This window comes from Dysidea avara, chromosome 11, assembly GCF_963678975.1.
Source record: "Dysidea avara chromosome 11, odDysAvar1.4, whole genome shotgun sequence".
In the NCBI taxonomy this organism is placed as follows: Eukaryota; Metazoa; Porifera; class Demospongiae; order Dictyoceratida; family Dysideidae; genus Dysidea; species Dysidea avara.
Window position 1 is genome coordinate 3607190 of NC_089282.1, and position 22444 is coordinate 3629633.

Here is a 22444-nt window from a genome sequence, read left to right on the forward strand (position 1 = left end):
ATACTCAGAGATGAGAACTGTACATAATATTATGTACATTTCCTGAAAGAAACATTATTTTATGTGGCCATTTCAGCAACTATTTTTCTATCTGCTGGTTACTCAAGCTGAATCATAAGGAACAGTACACAGAATGTGTCTACTTAATGTGGTTGTAGTATGTATGGTGCAAAAAATTGAAAGATTGTTCTGGCTTATTATTAAAGCATGAATGCTATTATAGTAACTATGTCACTAGTTACCATTGTAACTTATTTACTTTATGGACAGTTATTCCTAGTCACAACGTACTTAGTTGTTTAAAAAGTAATCATGTGGCTATAGAGTAATCAAAAAGTAACTAGTTATTACACCCAACTCTGTTTACCAGTTAAAACTACCATTGTATAATTCAACACAACTAATTCTGTTTTCAGTGATGAATCTATTGTGTAGCACAGGTACTAATGGGTGTCTAATACCCCTTTAAAGCAGTGTAAGCACTTCAAATATAGCTTTGTCAAGAGTAAATATGAACAAACAATTAATGCATTTAGAAAAGTTGCTGGTTTACATGGACAGTAGCTTTGCAATGTTATAAATGGCACTCAGTGCTTACACGCTATAGAAATGCTGTTCAGGTGTTACCACACTCCTTTACGATCAGCACCTTAGGGACAATTCCAAGCCCTGCAAAACTATTATTACACCAAATGTCTACAACCAAACACAACTAATTATATATCAATTAATACACTATACACATATCTATTATAATAATAGATAACCAACTATAAGCTATAAGCAATCATGTTATTTTAAGTTTAAAGCAGCATTAATGACACCTACTAGGGAAGGATCTTTTGTTTTAACTTTACTCATTACATTCTCCCATGAGAGGGAAGGATCATTGTGATATAAGTGATGCATCACGTCAATACACCTGATGCTGAGGTCTGAACTATTCTCCTCTATTTTATTCCTCACATCACTGGTAAGCTGGTATGCCTCACTGAATATCAACCATGCATCTTTTATCTCTGTCACTATACCCTGTATAATGGTCTTCTTAGTAAGGTTGTTACATGGTTCACATAGCTCACACTGATCACCATCAGCGTTAGGACAAGCCGGGCAATTGGAGAACAAGTCACCAACACCAGCACCGTCATTCATTTCTATCAGTTGAATATTTACTTCATCTCTAAACATCTCAGTAATAGGTTTATCACAGTGCTCAACTGGAGTGTCATCATTGTAGAGCTCAAACTTACAACGTGCATATTTAGTTGTGACAATCCCATACAGCTGATTTGCTGTCGTGTTCTTTGACACCTTAAACACCTCTGGTGGTTTTGAGCTGTCGTCATAGTAACTTAAATGTACAGTTATTTCATCCATGTCATCCACCTGTAATTAATATAAATGTTACTGAAATGTAAAATTTATAATTTTTCTATACACTTGTATAGTGGTAATGATCAAGTACTCAACTAGTTGTGGCTATCTTATGTGAGTATAAATTGTGACATGTTTTATACCAGATCATATTAAGCAGTTTTCAGGTAAGAGTTACACATACACACACACATACACACTCACGTACGCGTGCATGCACGCACACACTCACATGCACATGCTCTCTCTCTCTCTCTCTCTCTCTCTCTCACACACACACACACACACACACACACACACACACACACACACACACACACACACACACACACACACACACACACACACACACACACACACACTCACTCACGTACACGTGCATGCACGCACACACTCACATGCACATGCTCTCTCTCTCTCTCACACACACACACACACACACACACACACACACACACACACACACACACACACACACACACACACACACACACACACACAAACAATTGTATTAAAGTATACCCATGTCAGTGGCAGATTTCGGGGAGAGTCAAGGGGGGCTCTTGACTCCCTCTCCAAAATTTTTTAGTATACATGTCAATTGTGCTGTATATGTCATGAAAATCTGATGTTTCATCTTCCTATTTGTGACTTTTACCTGCATAAATATAATTATAAATGCTGTACTCCCAACAACCAACCTTAATGCTAAATAAAACCCACAATTAAATATGTTCGAGTGTTGTATAAATAAGTGTGTACGCATATGAGTGCACCTGCTGCTAGCTTCCTGGGTTGCCTTTACCATTAAATGCACAAGAAGTTTACACAAGTCACACAATATATTTGTTGCTAATCTACTGATATCTGGTGCGATAGCTACCCTGTCAGCTTGCTTGATCACTAGTACTATGGTAATCAGTTTTCAACTTGGAGTAGAGTCTTTCATTGGTTGCATTCTGTTCAAGTGCTCTTGCTCCCACTTCATGATAATAGCAGCTGATAAGGTGCTAACAGTAACTTCTCTTTTAAGCATAAAAGAATGATGACATCTCATGTTGTAGCTGCTGTTATCAATGGAGCGTGGCTGTTAGCTGTCATACCTACTGTCTACGGTATTGTTACAGTGAGCAAGGGTATGGAAATGCTGGAGTATGGTGCTTGCAAAAAGAAAATTCATTTATTGCATTTGTTCTGGCTTTTCTATTACCAATTTGAGAAGGGAGCATGGAGCTATATATGTATGTGTGAAAACCGTGTTTTGTTTCTTCCTGTAAACATAGAACTCACAGCGTGGAGTGCTGGCTTTCTTGGCTGAACAACACACTACCGTGTGTCTTGATACAAGCAATTGAGTAAACAATACTTGAACAATAGACTGTTTTCTTCATTCAGGTGTGCACACGCTTGAAGTTCAATGTTGCAAGAGTCCTGCATGGAAATTATAAGTGAATGTATGCCCTGACTATCAATTACTGAAACACAAAGTATCTCAGTTTCAGCTATGTTCCGCCCACTACAGAGTACTACAAATGAAGAACTATAGAAGAAGTGCCTCTGCAATATATCAATCCACAGAAAGTACTGAAGCTATGATGCGTTACTGTCAATCAATGTACCTAGCTGCGTGGTAGGTAAACCCATGATGCATGCATTGTAGTTGCTGTGGTTGATGAAAAAGTACGCCTCAGGCCAAACAGTGAGAAAACCAAGTCTCTAGTCTTATATATATATCCATAGTCCAGTTATGCTTGGCTGGAGTCAGTCTTGTTGGAAGGGTTTGGGGGTCACTCTGAAGACATTTATGTGCTTGGTTATTCCTACCTAATACTGCCAAGTTATGAAGGGAAAGTGTGAATGATTTTTTGCCCAATCTTCATGATCTCTGCTATACAGTATTACCACATTGTATGATGTGTGGATAATACAACATATTTGTAGATACCTGATAAGTATATTGGCTTTATCTGCTATGTATGTAGGTATCAGCTAATATAGTTAGATAGATGCACTGTATGGAGGAGAATTGAAGCATATTATTGTTCCCACCAAGTTTCTCAACCAGGAAGCTACAAATGCAAGTTACTCTAATATAGCAGTCAAAACTGCCCTTGCTGGGCTAAATGTTTTTGGACAAGGCTTTGAATTTTATAACATACAAGAGAAATTGTTACATACGTAGTTAGTAGAGGACCCCTACCATCTGTGGAACACAATTCTAGTAGTCAAAAGTTAGGGTTTGGGTGTGGGTTCAGCTGGATTACTGTAGGCAATAGCTAGACCATTAGCTATTTATACTGTCTTGCAGTTAAAATGGTCACAGTGCTGGTATCTAGCAGCGCTAGCACAGTGGATAGCATTTCCCATAATTTTACCAACATCTAATTAATTAAGCTTGCTTTTTCAATACATGGGATTGTTGTTAATCTATAAAAGCAGCTTATAATTCAGTATTGTGGCACAAATCGTAATGAAAAATAGCCAAAAAGCTGATTTTTGACAGTCTTTGGTTAATGTGGCCACAATAAATTGTTCACATGCATCAAAAAATCAAGATCATATGACACCATGATGTTACAAATCATATTGCAAAAAAACTTTTATTGACTTTTTAATGCATAGGACCTTTCATTAAAGCAGTGACTTTGTAGAAAAAGTATTTTCCGCCAAGTGTATCATCACTACCCACAATTTATTAATGTATAATAAATATATTTCCTTAGGCCATTATTTTTAATGTTTCATGGATGTGGCAAATCCGTGCATATTTTGAAAAACTAGAAAGTAAAATCACGTGACCCCTTATAAAAAGTGCTAATATGCATGGCTGTAGACTGTTGAATATCAAGAAAGCAGTCATAGCAGCAAGCGGAAGGATTTGGAAAATCGTTTTCATTTCAAAAATGCTTTGCTAGATCTGCAGTATTTTCTCAAGCAAAAACAGTTGGATATAGCTGAAATTGATTCCAGAAGGGATATACTTTTTTGATTATTTAGTTTCGACCTGCCGGAGTAGTAATCCAAGGAACATAGCTATGATTGATTTGACAACATCTGCATATAAAATTTTGGGTATGGTAGCTACTTTAATTAGGCCACTCCAAATAAGTTTCCCATCCTCCCACTCAGGCATATTTCCAATCTTTGTACTTACTTGAGATAGCCACTTGCCTATGTGTATATATTCACCATTGTTGCAGCACATATGCTCACCACAAAGTCTGTATGTATACATAGATTGCGGCTGAGATCCAATAAACCCTTAAGTTATTCTCATTAGGCCATCATTATTTTATTCCTTGTTTCCTGTCACTGTGCCCACATCAATTTATAGGTAGCCGCACCAAATTTGATTGTTGATCACGTTAATACACTATTAGTATGGAGGGAGGCACAAAATGACTACTCAGCTGTTAAGGTAAACACATAGCAGTATGGTAACTATAAGGGGTTGGAGTCCCTCCTCTCTGGCTGATATAATCTTGTACCTTTCAAAATCGAGATACTCTAATAGAGCAGTCAACTGTGTAACTAATAAGTAATAATCACCTCTTGCCCACATCAGTTTTTGCTGCACTAGATAACGATGCTGCACTAGATAACGAGAAACCAGCAATACAATAATTTACAGGTACAAACTTGCAGCTAGAAACAACTGCAGTTTCAAGACAGTCCAGGTTGCTAGATGGACTCAATTGTACTTTTAAAATGTATGGGGAGACCAGAGAAAAAAATTACCTTTCTAGTTTTAAAGCATTGTGCATGCCAAACTAGTAATTCCAACCCAACAAACTATACATTTCTGAGATCAGCAATCAATACTCTATCTATTGAGCATATAAAAAGGTCCATTTTCCCAAAATGTAAAAATCGGCTCACGATGGGTTGGAATGCCTAGCTACTTGATCTTCACAAAAATGCAAATTTGTGCCAAGTCGATGGCACACTGACACGTGGGCTGACATTTGTATTGTACTCATGCTGTAAAGCCTAATACATACAAATATTGTTTGTAATAAGGCTGTACAGAATGCAAGAAAAATCGGAAGAATACGATGTTTTAGTACTGACGGGAAACAGCTAGATGGGAGTGGCTTCTGGTACAAAGAATACAACACACAAATATCTGAATCTCGATCTAAAATTATTGGTTCCTATTTACAAAGTACATCTCCTGCAATGTAGACTATACATTACCTTTGTTGTATCAGTCAGGGTTCCACACTGCAAGCCATACAGTAACGTAACCTGTCCTGATGAGGCGCTTTAGTAAATTACCACATTAACTTTTAATACACGCTAATTAAGTTGCAGTGTTGCCATGCTGTGAATAAAGTTCATAGATTTATGAACTTTTTGTCTTGTTTGTGAACCTGAAATAATCTATGAACTTTTTATGAACTTTTGGCTGGTTTGTGAACCTGAAATAATCTATGGACTTTTTTATGAACCTGGAGTAATCTGTGAACTTTTGGCAATTTTAGGTGGTAACCTTTTCTTTGCTCTTCAGTACCCTACTAACCCAGAGATCCACCTATTTATAATGTGTAAGCTAGTTTTCGGAAAGTGACTATGGATTTATGAACTTTTTATGAACAAATTTATTTTTTCACATGAACATTTGGAGCAAATCATCTGGCAACACTGTTAAGTTGCACTGAACCACGGTGCATAGTAGACATGGAGCGAATGGTGGAGTAGATGTTGGAGAGCGTTTAAGTATCTTGCTAACTCTTCCTCAGTACAGAACTTTTGGTTCAAATATTCTCTTCTTCATTCTATTCCGGATAAGGCAAGGGATAAGGTCAAAATTCGTTACGTTTCCCGCAGCTGCGAAGTGTCATTGAAACGCCATCACTATGTGAGAGTTTCTGTGGCCCTATTATGATGATCAAGAGGGACTTTGTATAAATAACGTGTGGAGAACATGCCAGATCACGTGACACCATCTAAACTAGTGGAGATGTTATAATACTGTAACAATGCTGTAATAATGTGACACATCTCAGTTTACCAAAAAGAACAAAATTTAGTCCATTGTGACTTAAAGGAACTGTAGAACACATGGAATGATTGGAATATCTCAATATCCATTTGGGGTAGCTATGATGGCATTAAACCTTTATTACTGATTGGTGCAAGTTTAAAAAAACTTACAGTATATGTCAGTGGTGGAAAAAACCTATATCATTGAATTTTTGGCTGCAGGCATGGATGGAAGATGGTTTTGTACCACAAAATTTAAATCTTGTTGCTAATGTCTCTATTTATTTCATATTGAAATTGATAGACAATGTAATTTACAATTTTCAGCCAATCACACTGCCACCCTTAAGATTTACACAAGCCTAAATGTACCACTAAATCTTATTCCTCCCACACCAATAGTTCAATTACAATATGGCCCTACAGCAGCTCTTCCCATTCACAAATGCTAGTAAATTTGGAATACTAGGACTGAAGAAAGGTTTGTTGCTACTAACTGATAGTTGTAATGGTGATAAGGTGGTACACAAGGCGGTGACCATGCTGTCAACCAGGATCCTTGGAGAAGTTCAGTTTGATTTGTCGTAGTGCAAACTTATTGATCTAAAGTTCTTAACATGTTTTGAGGCTACAATCTGTAGGGAATTTCTTTCTGGCCATCTTGAACAACTTGCAATTGCCATTGCTTGTCCTATTCTACAGCAGCTAAAGCTTCTAAGGAATTCTAATTGTTTGAAAAGTTTGCAGGGTCTGCAAAGTATTGCTGATCGCTGTAAGAAGTTAGAAGGACTAAACTTGTTAGGTATACCAGTTGGTAATGTGGAAAATCAAGTACAATTATGGGAAATTCTCAGTAATATGAATCTAACTCATCTAGCTGTGAAATCTGTTAAAGAAAGAATGTGTTACTTGTTCCAACAGTGTTCTGTTCTTCAAGCCCTAGAAGTATACAATGATGACCTCTCCTGTTCTGAATGTGGGGAGTTTGTAAGCGAAGACCTGATACAGGTCTCTTACAGTACTTTCCAGTGTTCAGTTATTGTAAACTAATTCGGTTCCACTTCCATTGTTCTGTTGTACATGACATTGTCACTAGTTGTAATAGGCTCAGCACTTTGAGTATTCACTGTTCTCTATATCACTCTCTACCACCGACACTTACTTTGGCACTTAGTTCTACCTTGAAATAGTTATGTCTATCATCACATTGTGCTGTTGTCTCAGATGAATTTATGGAGGCAGTGTCAGTTCATGGTGGACTGGAACACGTTTTTATAGTGCAGGAGATCACATTTGGAGGAATTGTTGCATTAGTGAAAAATTCTCCAATGTTGATTACATTCCGAGCTGCAGTAGTTGAGGCTCTTAAGGAAGATGAGATATAGTCTGGTAGATATAACTGAAAAAAGGGGTGAACCCAGAAAAAATTCGAAGAAAGCTGAATTTGGTATCATTAAAAAGCAAATTTTTCATAGAATAACATATCCAAAATCCTCTAAAATCCACCTCGGGGGAAAATTTTTTATGGCCAATTTAGTATTGAGGCATATATGACTGGATCCAGGAAAGTGGATCTTCCATGCATATCCAATTTACCAACTTTGACAACTCATAACTTCAGATTGGAAAATGATATTGACTTGAAATTTGATCAGTAGTGAGCACCAGCATCACTTATTAGGTGGAGAAAAGTGCAGATTGATATTCAACTTGAACACTAAGTTGTGGTTTCTCAATCGGATGTATTTGCAGACCCATTTTTGCAAATCTGGTCATTTGTGACCAACAAAAATGTGCTATCCTTAAATTATTTTTTCACAAGAAACAGTTTCCTTAGCACTTCTGCAACTCTCTCCTCCACATTTTGCAACACACTAATAATCCATGTTTGCAACACACTAATAATCCATGTTTGCAACAAGAGCATAATATTACTACCACATGGATTTGCAGTGGAAAGCTGGAATTTATACTGTACAAAATTAATTATATGATCTATGGGACTGGTCCCATGTCTATCATCATCGGTTGCAGCCTTAGTCCTTCTAGTTTCCATCCCCATATTAAGTTCCCTCCAATTAATAACTTCTTGCATCAGCTAAAACCATTGATTCCGAAAGCTCCATCTAACTGCAAGGGTTAGCACACTTTCACAGCTTGCATGTGTAATAACTTTCTGATGCCACCATTTCCATGTACTTTGTTTTGTATACCTGAGACTCCTCAATAAATCAGACTGATTTCCGTCAAACTCCAACTTTTTCAACATGTGCAATTGTTGCATTATATAATCTATCATTAACTTTTCAATTGTTTGCACATCATTTGATTGCTGATTAGGCCGACTTTACCTATTCAAATGTTGCGGACATTGTATCACAGCCACCCAGGCATGTGAAAAGAGGACCTACATATGTGCCCAATAATGTCATCATTTTTCCAGATCCTCAAATGTTTTACAACCTCTGAATGAAAAGAGATATGTACTTGTCATGTTCTGCTTCCAGCGTGCACCAGTAGCACAAAAACTTCATTGTTGTCATCAGCTACAACATTCACTCTATTTCCTTCAATTACAAAATTGAAGTGTGCATTGGACCATCAGTATGTCAGAATCTCCATGTGTGCAATCAGTGTGTAGGGCTGGCAGCATCCCCAGGTATGTTATGGTACGTATGTGTAGGTGTAGATATTCAGTCAAGTGAATCTATGGAAGCATACAAAAGCCAGGAAGTTTTCTTGCAAATGAAAAGAGCAAACATCAATTGATTGTCCAATATCTGAGAGATGATGGCCAGGTTGTGCATCAGAGTAATTTGGAAACTGACACATTGATTGTTCAATGTGCACTTCAATTTGCAATTGAAGGAAGTACAGTGTGTTGTAGCTGATGACAAGAACGCACCAGAACATAGCAAGTATATATTTTCTTTCAGAGGTTGGGAAACATTTGAGCATTGGAAAATTAATGACATTATTGGGCACATAGGTCCTATTGTAACGTCATAATTACATCTTCTCTTTTCGCATGCTGGCATGGGGTGGCTGTGATACAACATCTGCGACATTTGAACAGGGTAAAGTTGGCCTAATCAAAAAGAAAATGATGTGCAAATGATTGCAAGAACAACACACTTTCACAACTTGTATGTGCATCTACAAGGTATTCATTAGAAGGAACTTAATGACTAACTTGATCCATTACCATAATGGAGCTAGAAACTAGAAGGATCGAAGCTGTATGCAACTGATGATAACAGACATGGGACTAGCACCAGAGATCTTACTTAAATTTGTACAATATAAATGCAAGCTTTCTACTGCAAATCCATGTGGTATATAGCAACATTATGCTTTCAGTGTAATCATGGATTAAAGTATGTTGTAGCATGTGGCAGTTGCAGGGGAGAGAGTTGCAGAAGTGCTGAAGAAACTGTTTACAATAATCGTGACAAATATATTTGTTCAGAACTTACATGATAGGCACCTTTTTATTTCTATAACTAGTTAGTCTTATCCTTATTTCATACAGCTAATATTGATTGCAATGAATTTCTTATGAGAAAATATTTTAAGGATAATATGCATTTTTGTTAGCCACAAATGACCAGATTTGCAAAAATAGGTCTACCAAATGCATTTAATAAAGAAACCACAACTTAGTGTACAAGGTGAATATCAACCTGAAATTTTCTGCAACTAATACGTGATGCTGGTGCTCACTACAATGCAAGTCAATACCATTTTCCAATGCAAGTCAATACCATTTTCCAATGCAAGTCAATACCATTTTCCAATCTGAAGTTATGAGTTGTCAAAATTGGTAAATTGGATATTTGTGGAAGATCCACTTTCCTGAATCCAGTCACATATGCCTCAATACTAAATTGGCCATAAAAATGTTTCCCCAAGGTGGATTTTAGAGGATTTTGGATATGTTATTCTATGAAAAATTTGCTTTCCAAAATCAGCATCAGCTTTCTTCGAAATTTTTCCGGGTCCAACCTTAAATCTACCGGACTAATACCCAACTTGAGGATCCTGAAAGCAACATTGGTGGAGATGTTTCCACATAGAAAGATTTTTACTATGGGAAGTTACCTAGTAGAAGAGCATGAAGACCTCAAGTATCTAAATTATGACTTGTTGTTTGGCACTGATTTCAACTCGTCATTATGGCCAAAATCGCTTGACTACTTGTAATGGTTGTGTAAGCATATTATGACTTGAACAATTTGTGTATTACTTATCTGATCTGGTGACATTAATGCAGTAATGATGGGAAAGTTAAATAGTCCAGTGCTTTTGTACTAAATAAACCACAGATTCGTACATGCAGTGACAGATGTAGGTGGGTATCTGGTTTTGACAGAAACCCCCTTTTAATTTTAGTTCAGTGGCAGTCTTATTATAACTGCATGCTGTATTAACATTTTATCACAGCAAAAATCTATAATACCACTGTACTTCAGTTAGCAAGCAAGCAATTGCATTATAGCTACTAAACCATCAGTAACACTTAAACCATGCACTGCATTAAAAACAATCAATAGAGCAGTCAAGTAACTACTCTAATAGAACAATCAAAGCTATGCAGCTTAGTTACAATATTTGCTAAGCAGTTTACAGTCAGATCTTTATCCAATTTACTCTTTTTGTAGCATGTTCTGCAAATTCTTATATCTTGACTTTCCTAGCAAATAAAGATGTAGATTTTGTAACCACCACACCTTTTAGAACAATAATTTTACAATCATATAGCAAATTAGGGATTTCTTTAAATCAACTGGACATTCGATGCATCTAACTCATTATGCAGGTAATACAACTCCATTTCAATTTACTTGTGCATGCAGTTTAACGTTTTCTTATCTTGCCATGGTTAGCATACACTTCAAGTGCATCAGAAAGTGATGTGATTGAGTGAATAATACTGCAACTGCATACATGTAGAATATAGTAAAAAGAAAATTTCAAATTGCTGAACATCTTATCATTGGTCTATTTGTAAGGAGTTTTTTTAGCAAGCACCGTTTCACTAATATCTCAATTTATTCTTTTTAGAGGCATACTTTAAGGAGTAAATACTGTATACACATATTGTACTCCTGTATTGTGAAAAACTTCTCAAACTCTTGGTAAATATAATCTTTTAGATTTTCTGGTGTCATTAACTTAACTATCCAACAGCAGAAACCATTCCTTTGGTGTTAATATCTTCAGGGATCCCTCTAATTAATTTTTATCTTGTAAAGTACTTAAAAATGTTTCAGCAAGGTCCACACCTGCATGATCTACTGACATGTCATTGCAATGTTAATGTATAGCTAGAAACAGTTAATTTTGTAACTGCCACATGCAGCTTTTGGAAGAACTTGCCACATATTCAGTCATGTAGCAAAAGGATTTCTTTTAGATCAACTGGACATTCATATAATATATATAAATATATATATATATGTATGTATGCATCTCTCTAATTAAATTTTGGTATTGTAATGTACTCAAAAATATTTCCACCACACCTGCATAATCTACATGTCACTGCAATGCAGCTACATGTTGAACGTGTAAATCCACAAAGAGAAGACTTAAGCTTGTAATAGAAAGCCTTTGTGTATTGAGGGGCGTATGCAGGAATTTTGAAAAGGAGTTTCACTACAGCTTTGTGACTATTATATTAGAGTAGTTTATATTGCCTGAATGCTTTATCAGAGTATCTAGATCTTCTCACCAGCATTATTGGACAGAACAATGCTACAAGTGTTGCCATCATGTGAGAAACTATTACTTGAGTAAAATAAAAGTATGTCCTGTTCCATGATAGATTTCAGATTCTGGAAACCTGAAGTTTTAGTTTCTTAATGCTTCAAATACTGTGTAAAATCCAAAAGGGTTTCTTGAAACAGAAACCCCCTGGGTATGCTGCTGTGTATTGCTTTATAACATGTATACTATTATTGATGCATTACATAGCTACACCTGTCTGGTGTATATATGCTGAGCAGGATGTTGCCATAGCAATCGGCGTGCTAATAGCTGTTCATAATACAGTTTGCCTATTGAGTCACATAATGTAGCTATAACTGAGATTGCAGACTTTCCCATATATGTATAACTATTTATCATCTTAATTCAAAAGGAATCACTGTATCACCATGTAATTTCTCCCTTTGCACAGCCTCATTGACTTAGTATTCACAGTTTTAGTTGGTATTACATGCACATGTAATTATAATGTGTGTAATAGTTACAAATGCAAATATACAAATCGTATAACATGCAAACAGTTCATATTTTGAATTCAAGAACAGGTGTACTTTTGATAATACTCTAAAGATACAGTTAACTGTCTAGTCCAATTAGTGGCTCACGAAAACGATCATACTGGTATGTTACATCAGGAACTGTATCTCGTAGTGGTATATTTTGTAATCTCCCAGGTTGTGACATTGTTGTCCTCCACCTGTTAACAATAAATTCTTTTATATTATTTGATGTCTTTGCAATAAAATTGTTGCTTGTGAAAATGCTCTTTATTACTGATTTACACTGAAACAGCCACACATGGTGGAGTAGAATTATAGCAAAGTGAATAAAAGCTATACCAACAGATGCATTTACTATGGCAGTGTTTGGTCCATGGTATAATGAAAAAGTGAACAGTGTTATGAGGTTGAACAGTATGAAAAGCTCCTGAATATTTTTATAATGGCTTTTGAACGGTTGCACATATCCGTGAATTGCATTTATTGCCGATAATGACACGATTCTATTATGACACTGATGTCTTTATTAAGTGCTGATATTGCAAAGAAAACTGCTCTTATTAAAAGCTGCAATCCTGGCCAAAAATAGTATCTGTTTTTGTAAGGTCCTTGATAGGCATCCAGAAATGGCTTAAAATAATTAATGCAGTTAAGTCTTAATAATACTCTAGTGAAAATCAATAATATATTAAATGGTAATATTATAATAAATAATAGCAGGCAGACGGTAAAAAGTGTAATAAATTTTATTCCAAATAATGGAATATTGGCATCCACTGACCACACTAGTGTAGTGGTTTTGTTAGGAAGACTAGTTATTGTGGAATAAGAGAACAACACACTGGATACAGTACGTAATATCTTAGTATAGGACAATAGGAGGAGTGTAGCAAGTACTGGTAGGGCTCTGTGTGCAGTGAGTCTCTGTATTCTAGTAGAGTATCGACTAGTTATGATGAGTAATGTAGCAATGAAGATGAGGTAAATGGGAAATGCCAGTTGTAGCCACATTTTAGCATAGTCATCCATACCATTGTAAAGCATGTTTCAATACCCAAGTCAAGGTTGGCTAGTGATATAAACACATAGGTAGCTGAATAATGCCTTAAAAGTACTGAGCTGTTAATGCTTAAAATGTTGGCATATAATATAAATCCATTAATAGTTCCATCGGTTACTGTTAAATTTACCAAGAACATCACCAAAACTAACAGGGTTCCTGCTATTATAATTGGCATAATTATGTACAGATAATTATTAGTACAATGTTTACACTTTGAAGTACCAAACACAGTACTGAGACCTTCTTTACATCTTCCACACAACAAACCAGTCCTGTTAAACTGACACTGAGAGTCAGGATTAGAGACATTAAGGTGTGACGAGTGAGGTAGGCAATAGTCAAATGTACAAAGTGAGGATGCTTCATACACAAAAGAATCATTGTGCACATCAGCAGATATCCAACTGTTAGGAGGACGTAATATAGTCTGATCATTAATGTTACAACTGGCGATGGATATGATTGTGGTTGACGTCAAAATAGGATCACACTGACAATAACCTTCCACTGGGTGTAGAACAAAACTTAAAGGACAAGGCAGCAATTTAACATAAAATGCCTCATTAGCCTGTGACAAAGTTGAAAGAAACAATTCACACCATTTTTCAGTGTGATGAAATGTGTATTGAACTTTAGTACAATTATTGTATATTACTTGACTAATTTCAGAACTCTTGACTACCCTACATGATGTAGGTAGAGCACTGTTAACTACAACAAGTTCACTGACAGTATTCATGTGTAATAAATTGAACTGTACAGTTTGCCCTGGATAGATATTGTTTATTTCATCAAGCAGACAATCATACTGATCATCATCAATACAGTAGCATATTTCTTTCTCATCTGAAATTAAATCAGTGATTCTATTCTGATTACTCAAATGAATAAATCTTTGGTTAATGTCAAGGGGACTTAACGTTTGAAATAATGCACTACTGTGCCAACTACAATGAGATGTGCAGTATTTTACATTGCAAAGAAATTGGAATTCACTTTCAGTTATTGCTATTAAAATATCTGAGATTTCATTACTTTCATCAGATCTGGAAATTTCATTTTCACTATAATACTGCAGCACACATGGTGGGTAGAAGAAATTTTCACGATATACTTTTATTACTGACTCCAAAATTAAGCTTTTTGTTATATTAATTGTTGTATTAAGGTACACAAAGGTTATTTCACTGGCAATTACATTAAGCACGACAATATTGGAAAGTTCTATATAATTTTTAAATGATATTTTTGTATGATAAGCTCGCATTATGGAAAATGCATCAATGCTGGTAAAAAGTACAGGACCTTTAAATGTCAAAAGTGCATGATATGATTCTAGCACAGGATCAAAAAAAGTTATTATGTGTATAAAGGTGACATTTTCAAAAATTACTGACATAACAGGTTGTACAGCATTAGTGTTCTCACACCCAAATTTTAGAATAGAAAAGTTTCTATTGTTTTGAAATGTACTATGAGTAATGCGTATATATATAGTATTATGAAATTAAAATCTTGTGAGTCAGTAACACATGCTTCTATCATATTTGAATTCTTTGTCTTGTATTTAGTGTTGTTTGTGAAGTGACAATCTAATATTTCAACCAAGTTTCTCCTTCTGTTAATGTTACCACATAAATTTGTCCCAGATTCTACAAATATAACTGAAGTAAGAGAATGTGATTTAATATTTGAAAATTTACAGTTGTAAATCTTTAGCTGATTTAAGCCAGAGCAGGTAAGGGTTTTAATGGATATTGCATTTTGTACCAGAAATTCAATGTGTGAGAGCAATATTTCAATATGATAAGGATGGTTGAACAGTATTATTTCTATTTTATACCACTCATTATTATTATTATCAGGGTGGTAGTCAGTGATCACCAATTTGTGTTTGGGGTTTTGTGCAACTGTGTCATAGCCACTGTACAACACCAGTATGCTTTTAGAAAACACTCCACTTAAACTTGAGTTTGAGAAGATATTGTCTAAAATTATGTCATAGGTACAAGTTGTGAGCATGATTAATTGCTGTACAATAATAGAATACGAATTCTGTATCAGTAATGTATTCGAAATTGCAGAAATATTTTTATGCCAAAGTATAGTTTGTATATTCGATGAAAGGAAATCTTTTAGTTGAGTTGTGCAATTGTTTATAATCAAATTTTTGATTGTAGTAAATGTACTATTGCTAATGATTATTCCACCTGCTTGTCCTGATTTATCACACTTAACAACAGTATCAATTGTACCATTAGGTGTTAGTGTTCCACTCAATGAAAAGTTGTCAACATCTTGTATTGTTATGGCCATGTTGAGGTGGTGAATTCCAGATAGTAATTTCAACTGAGTATGTGAAGTCAAATACTGTGCTGAGAGAGCCACACAGTAATTCAAGCAATTAGTGTTGTTGGATGTGTTGCCACTATTAGGAGTGATGTAATACACAGATGAAAGTACTACATTGACTGATGATGATGACAGTACCAATAGTAGAAGAGCTGTTGACTGGATATGCATTGTATAAGTAGCTTTGCTGCAAGAAAGCATAATAGAAACTAGCACTAATTTACTGCCACCTGTATACACAAAGCATAATTTTTGTTACCTATGTTATGTCCTCAAGAACCACCTGGTGTTCAGCAAACTGAAAATCCGTAGTATTTGTGTAACATTATTGTAACCGTATGATCATATATCTGACTTAACTACAGACTAGTGTGAAGAGTCATTGAGAAAATATACAATATAAGTGATGGTATATATGTGTATGGAATTTGATTGTACTGCAGTTGAGATTAATACTTTCTAAAGCCGTCTATCCAGCAACACATAGCAATTTAAGTAAAATATCTCAAAGCACATCCATAGCTAAATATTACAATTTAAAATAACTTACACCAAATACTATTGCATATAACTTACATGTATGCTGTGATGTTATGCTTAGCAAAATGTCATTGTGTGTTATAATATACAACTAAAGTATATAGATGTAAAGCTATGTTTGCAGGCAGTCATGAATAGTTTATGGTTATACTGTATGCATTTAACTACGTATTATTGCATAAATTACATTTTCAATATAAACAGTTCTAAATACATAATTGAACTAGGCATGTTGGTGTACTTCAGTTTCCATTCTGCTATAGACCATCAAAGCCTAATCAAAGTTGAGCATATGTTGTGTATAGCTATTTACTGAAAGTATTATCAACAATGACATAATGAAATTACCAAAATTCATGTAGCAACAGAATTTCTCATGCTCTTGTTGTTTGTCTTTATTTATGGTTGATTAATTATAATATTCTACTTTAATAGAGCTAACACGATGTTTCTTTCTGTGTTCGTTAACTTCAGTTACTATTTCATTTAATTGAGAAAACTTGGTGCATTTTGGTAGACCCAACCATGTCAAGATGTTGTTTTGATATAAAGCATTTATAATGGTCAAGTTGAAAGAAAATGGATCAACATGGTGAAACTGTCTGAGATCAAGAAAACAAATGCATTGATTCATTTCCAGGAGACATATAATCTTGTCAGCTGATGTAATATTATTTCCAGACATGTTAAGATGTTGTAATGTAGAATTGTGCATGAGAGAATCACAAACAAAATCAGCGCCTACATCTGATAAGCCAATACTTGAGATATCCAGTAATTTTAGTGAAGATTTTTCTTTTAGCATATCTGAAAGTGCTTGAGCTCCAGAATCACCAAGTCCATTATGGGAAAGATTCAATACTTCAAGATTTGAACTAGGGAAAAGTGCAAGCTTACTTTCAACAATTTTACAAGCTCCTTTACTGGAAATACAATTCCAAGATAAATCCAATTCTTTTAGTTTTGTGTTATGCATAAGACCTCTGAAGATAACTGCTGCACCATCATTATGCAGGTCATTACGTGACATCTTCAAATCCTTGAGAACAATGTTATTACAAAGAGCATCTGCTATCAGCTCAGCTCCACTACGATCTATGTTGTTGTCAGATAAGTCCAGTGACTCAAGAGTTATATTAGTTTTTAAGCAAGCCACAATTGCTGCTATTCCATCAACTACAAATTTATTGCTAGATATGTCAAGTGTTCGAATAGTGCTGTTTTCTGAAACAGCACTGGCCACCTTTGTAACAAACTGGTCACTCAGTTTATGTTTTGTCATGTTAAACTTTTTAAAATGTCCTTTCTGGATGATATAACAATAAGAATCATGAATAGAAGTCAGATCATTACCAAATATATTTATTTTCTCAATCATAGATGTCTTTGCCTTGTAACGTTTTCTACACAGAAATTGTCTCAATATCAACATCCCTCTATCACCCATGTGACAGCTTTCTAGGTTTATTGATTTCCACTTTGGTGGAGATTTAGCTATAAACGTGGTCAGTGAAAGAACATGATAAGGAAGCAATGTTAAGCCTTGTAAAGTGATATGATTATCAGTAAACAATCCTGAGATAACATCTGGCAAAGTTACATCAAAGCTGTCACCTTCCAATATGCACTGGAATAAATGTAAGCTCTTCCTTCTGTTCATTACAGTATCACCAGATGCTAACTCTTGCTGCTTGCTAAGGAACTGTTGAAAAGCAGTACACCGTATACCAGCAATTCCAACAAACATCATCCACATAAATGTTAAATGTTCCTTCCAGAATGTCTCTATCTCTTTTACCTGTTTCTCACGAGGAAGACTGGACACAAAATGAGCAGCCAAATATTCTTGTATGGTAAGATGCAAAAAGTTAAAAGATGTAGTGTGACCTGCTGCACACTTCCTTAGAGGATAATGCTTTACACCTTGTAACAAGCCATACCCATTAGACATCTCAAATATTTCTGGACACACTTTTTTAACATCACTGCTTGTAAACACTAGTTTGTTTCGCTGTAGTCCAATATAGGCCAAAAGAGATAATTTATGTATGATAGCATATACTGCTTCAGGAAAATCTGTGATTTCAGTAAGATCTCCAAAACACTTTTCTCCTTTTTTACTCATGTAGTGGCATACAGTATGGATGATAAACAGTTTATTCATTTCAGTTAAAGTTTTAGGCAAGCTACCTTCTTCAAATAAATATGCAAGAATACTTAAACAAAGAGGGATGTGACAAATGCTGCTAATTATGGGATGTAGATCAAGATACTCCAGCAATTTAGTTTTAGATTTCTTATCAAGCGATTTAATGTACTCCTTTTGTTGTTCTTCTGCAAATCCTAATATCTCAACTTTCCTAGCAAATAAAGAAGTTGAAGTCGTAGGTCTTGATGTAGCAACCACCATTGCCTTTGGAAGAATAATGCCACGTATAAGACGGTATAGCAAAGGGATTTCTTTAAGATCAACTGGACATTCATCTAGCCCATCTAGTAAGAACGCAACATCCTCACCCCCATTGCGATTAATGTGCTGGTTGACTAGATTAACCATTTCTTTATCTTGGTTAGCATACATGTTGAGTAGATCAGTAAGTGACATGATTGACTGAATGTAGTCATCACGCATGTAGACCAATAGGAAGAAATTCTTTTTGTCAAGTATCTTACCAATGGCCCATTTGTAAGCTGTTTCTTTAGCAAGCACAGTTTTACCAATACCAGGAGCACCTTCAATCAAAATAGTCCTTGGTGGAATATTGCTTTTAACAGTGGGATCTGGAGTAAATATATCAGCTATGTTCTTTGTTACTCCTGCAGTGTGAAAAGCATCCCCTTGGCAAGTATTTTCCTGAAGCTCTTTTCCCCTAGCTTTTCTGTTGTGATGAACTATTTCAACAGCAACAGCAATTCTGTTGGTGCTGGGTGGCCACTCACTGTCTTCAGGGATCCCTCTACTTGTAATGTATGTGTCTCGCAAATTTTTTCTAAATACTTTAACAAGGTAGTCCATACCTACATCATCTGTATGTCATTGTAATATAAATAATATTCAGCTAATACAACAAAACAATTAGAATATAGGATAATACATGGACACAGATTCTTTGCATGCTTGCAATCAGGGATAATTTTAAGCCCCAGTATACAGGACACGTGTTCTCATGCATATTACAGTAAATGTGTAGGTGTAACTTAATTGAGCTAAAGCCACCACTGGCGGCACTGGCACTTAACATGTCCTTAACAATTGCTGAAATAAACAACGCTACCTATACTTATCAGTAAACTACTTCAGCAGATAATTAACTGATTGATGTGAGATTGACCCATTGCCATTGATGATCATGCAGGTGAGCACAATTAATAATAGTACTTAGGTTTAAGCTGAAAGGAGGGGTATAGAAATTGAGTTGTAACTAGTATCATATATGCAGGTACACTAGTAAGATTGTGATTAATAACTGACCTGACATGCATAAAGATTGACTGATTTCCCGAGACAATCTCTTCAATGGTTCACTAAATTCTTCCATCACAAACAGTAGTCTTTTGAGTGGTTCAGTGTCATCACATAATAAATAACATTCAATTGCTTTCTCCAGGAAGTGTGCTACTGCTTCTGCTGGTGTTGACTTTGCTATTACCTCAGCCTTAAGGTTACCAAAGAAACGTCCCCGCTGAGCAAGGCGTGCTATAAATATAGGATCTTTCATTGGCAATGCAGAGACTAGCTGAGGACTGTAGTCATTGAACACTTGCCTTCCAGTCATCATCAATGGCTACTGGGGAACCTATATATACAACAAAAGGAGAACAAGTGTGCTATGCATAGTACGTAGATAGACATACATACGGACAACAGCACTATAGTGTAATTGTATGTAAATGTAATGCCTAGATATGGTCTAGAATTGACATGCTATCACTACTGATAATGAGTTGTAAGAACTGTGTTAAGATAGCTATATACCATATACGTTATGCCACATATGTTATTTTTGATTATTAAAAATTACCAACACAAATTTCTTTCCATAAATGGTGCACATGCTTTGCTACAGTACACATTATACTTCACTCACTTCAACTACAAACAGCCTGCACTTGAGAAAGAAAGTACACATACAAGGTCGACATGGTGTATGGATTGTATGTATGTGTATAGGTATACTATTGTAGCTATATATAAATTAAAATGAACATTGAACATTCATTATCCATTGTAGGAAGTGAAAATTTGCTCCTTTAAGCAATTGTGTAGTGCATGATGATAACAGAGTGGTTACTTTCACTAAACAATGTGGACATGTATAACTCAAAGACATGTTGAAAATGTTGACTGACTATCGAAAGATGAACAGTAGCACTTAAGTACTTGTACAAAACCTATGGTAGTTGTATGATGAAACACTCCAAGCATGCACAAATTATTGGTGATCACTAACTATAATCATACAAGTATGATAGTGCTGCATACAGTACTGTGCAAGTAATGTATAGTAGAGACCACAAAGGTTTGGGTTTGGCGCATGAAAACACATCTCCAAAAACCAACCTCACTTTTCCTTGACGATGATGAAGCAGTATTGGTTAGGTAAAACTAAGCCTTAAGATTGACCCGAAACGCCGGCTTTCAACAAGTTACTATGAAATTAAAGAAAAGAGTTGAACGGAATTTTCTAGTAACTGACTGACTGACTGACTGATGCCTTCAGACAAGTGTAACTCGATGATGGCTAAGGACTTGATTTTTTCACTGTTTGACGTCGCTTCAGCCAGATACGTGCCTTTTGGCATACTGCAGTACATACAACGCATTCATTCATGGACTTAAACAATGTCTTCTTTGTGTCCCGTTCATCTTTGCTGACAGTGAAAGGTGTCGATTTGGTGGTAGCATGTGATGGCTTCCCTTTGCAACAGAAATCGTTCATATTTTTCATAGTGCCTACTTTGATTGCAGAGGTGCTTTTCAAAACAGTTCTTGATTTGTAGTGATATGGTAATGTAAGGCTTTGGATTTCCATGAAATTTAACAGTTTGGGTCCTCTCCAATATGTTGGAATCAGTCCAGCAATTACTGTATAACAGGTTGATAGCTGATAATGAAGCATAATGGATCCTTCACTTTTCAGACGATAATTGATAACTGGGGTGCATTATGTTTCTTTTGACGTTGTATGCGTGGGTTCACCAGTCACAATAATTTTAGTTTACAAAAAAATTTAACAAACAGGTACACAATTTTCAACTAGCTAGCACATCAATAAAAAGTACTGAAACAAGCTGGAGTATGTAGTACATGATATTACAATCACAGTAAACCAATTAGAAGTGTTTTATCCCTACTGTGCTCAAGATACCATAATGGAAATGCATAGTAGGGATATAACACTTCTTATTGTTTTACTGTGATTTAATATTGTGCACTGCTCCAGCTTGTTTCAGTACTTTTTATCGATGTGCTATGGTCCCTAATCTAGTTGAAAATTCCTATTTTTTTTGTATACTTGTTATGTATAAGGTTATCTTTGTATCTATAATACAATTTTTAAAAACACTTCATTAATTGCTCTCTAACATGTAGCAATCTATAGTGAATCATTTAGATGACTAAAAATAATTTTTCTTCGTAAAAATTTAAACAGCAGCCTCATGTATATATACCTACAAGTTTTAATCATATAATGTAACTAGTCCTGTGGCTACCTATAAGGTACAATGTGACTGTGATGCATGTGATGATGATCAGGTATAATTCAGCTGAATCAGCTCTGAGATGACCAAAATTTCAAGTAATTATAACCATACCCATTTACATTGCACGTTGAGAAGTTATATATATGAAATT

At 35.5% G+C, this 22444-nt stretch overlaps 2 protein-coding genes across 4 annotated transcripts; both read right to left on the minus strand.

The window, feature by feature from the left end:
* Positions 1 to 706: 706 nt before the first annotated feature.
* LOC136239500 (uncharacterized) lies at positions 707 to 5655 on the minus strand. 3 transcript variants are annotated; one of them, XM_066030243.1, is made up of 3 exons: positions 5575 to 5636; positions 4927 to 4971; positions 707 to 1389 (listed from the first exon to the last, which is right to left on the minus strand). In XM_066030243.1, exon 3 carries the CDS (start codon positions 1378 to 1380, stop codon positions 793 to 795), a length of 588 nt encoding a protein of 195 aa, XP_065886315.1. In that variant the 5' UTR covers positions 1381 to 1389; positions 4927 to 4971; positions 5575 to 5636; the 3' UTR covers positions 707 to 792. The 3 variants fall into 3 exon arrangements, with proteins under 3 accessions (XP_065886315.1, XP_065886316.1, XP_065886314.1); XM_066030244.1 differs by lacking the exon at positions 5575 to 5636 and having other exon boundaries at positions 4866 to 4949; XM_066030242.1 differs by lacking the exon at positions 4927 to 4971 and having other exon boundaries at positions 715 to 1389; positions 5575 to 5655.
* A 6960-nt stretch (positions 5656 to 12615) lies between these two features.
* On the minus strand, positions 12616 to 20740 carry LOC136239077 (protein NLRC3-like). The gene is made up of 4 exons (XM_066029818.1): positions 20676 to 20740; positions 20060 to 20384; positions 16624 to 19614; positions 12616 to 12829 (listed from the first exon to the last, which is right to left on the minus strand). Exons 2-3 carry the CDS (start codon positions 20364 to 20366, stop codon positions 16997 to 16999), a joined length of 2925 nt encoding a protein of 974 aa, XP_065885890.1. The 5' UTR covers positions 20367 to 20384; positions 20676 to 20740; the 3' UTR covers positions 12616 to 12829; positions 16624 to 16996.
* Between the last annotated feature and the right edge of the window lie 1704 nt (positions 20741 to 22444).

What these genes read in the sequence shown, in the direction of transcription:
- LOC136239077 (XM_066029818.1), bottom strand. Translation starts at nt 20,366, where the DNA reads ATGATGACTGGAAGGCAAGTGTTCAATGACTACAGTCCTCAGCTAGTC. An exon ending in TCAATCTTTATGCATGTCAG is followed by an intron (nt 19,615 to 20,059) that starts GTCAGTTATTAA and finishes AATGACATACAG; the next exon opens with ATGATGTAGGTATGGACTAC.
- LOC136239500 (XM_066030243.1), bottom strand. Translation starts at nt 1,380, where the DNA reads ATGGATGAAATAACTGTACATTTAAGTTACTATGACGACAGCTCAAAA.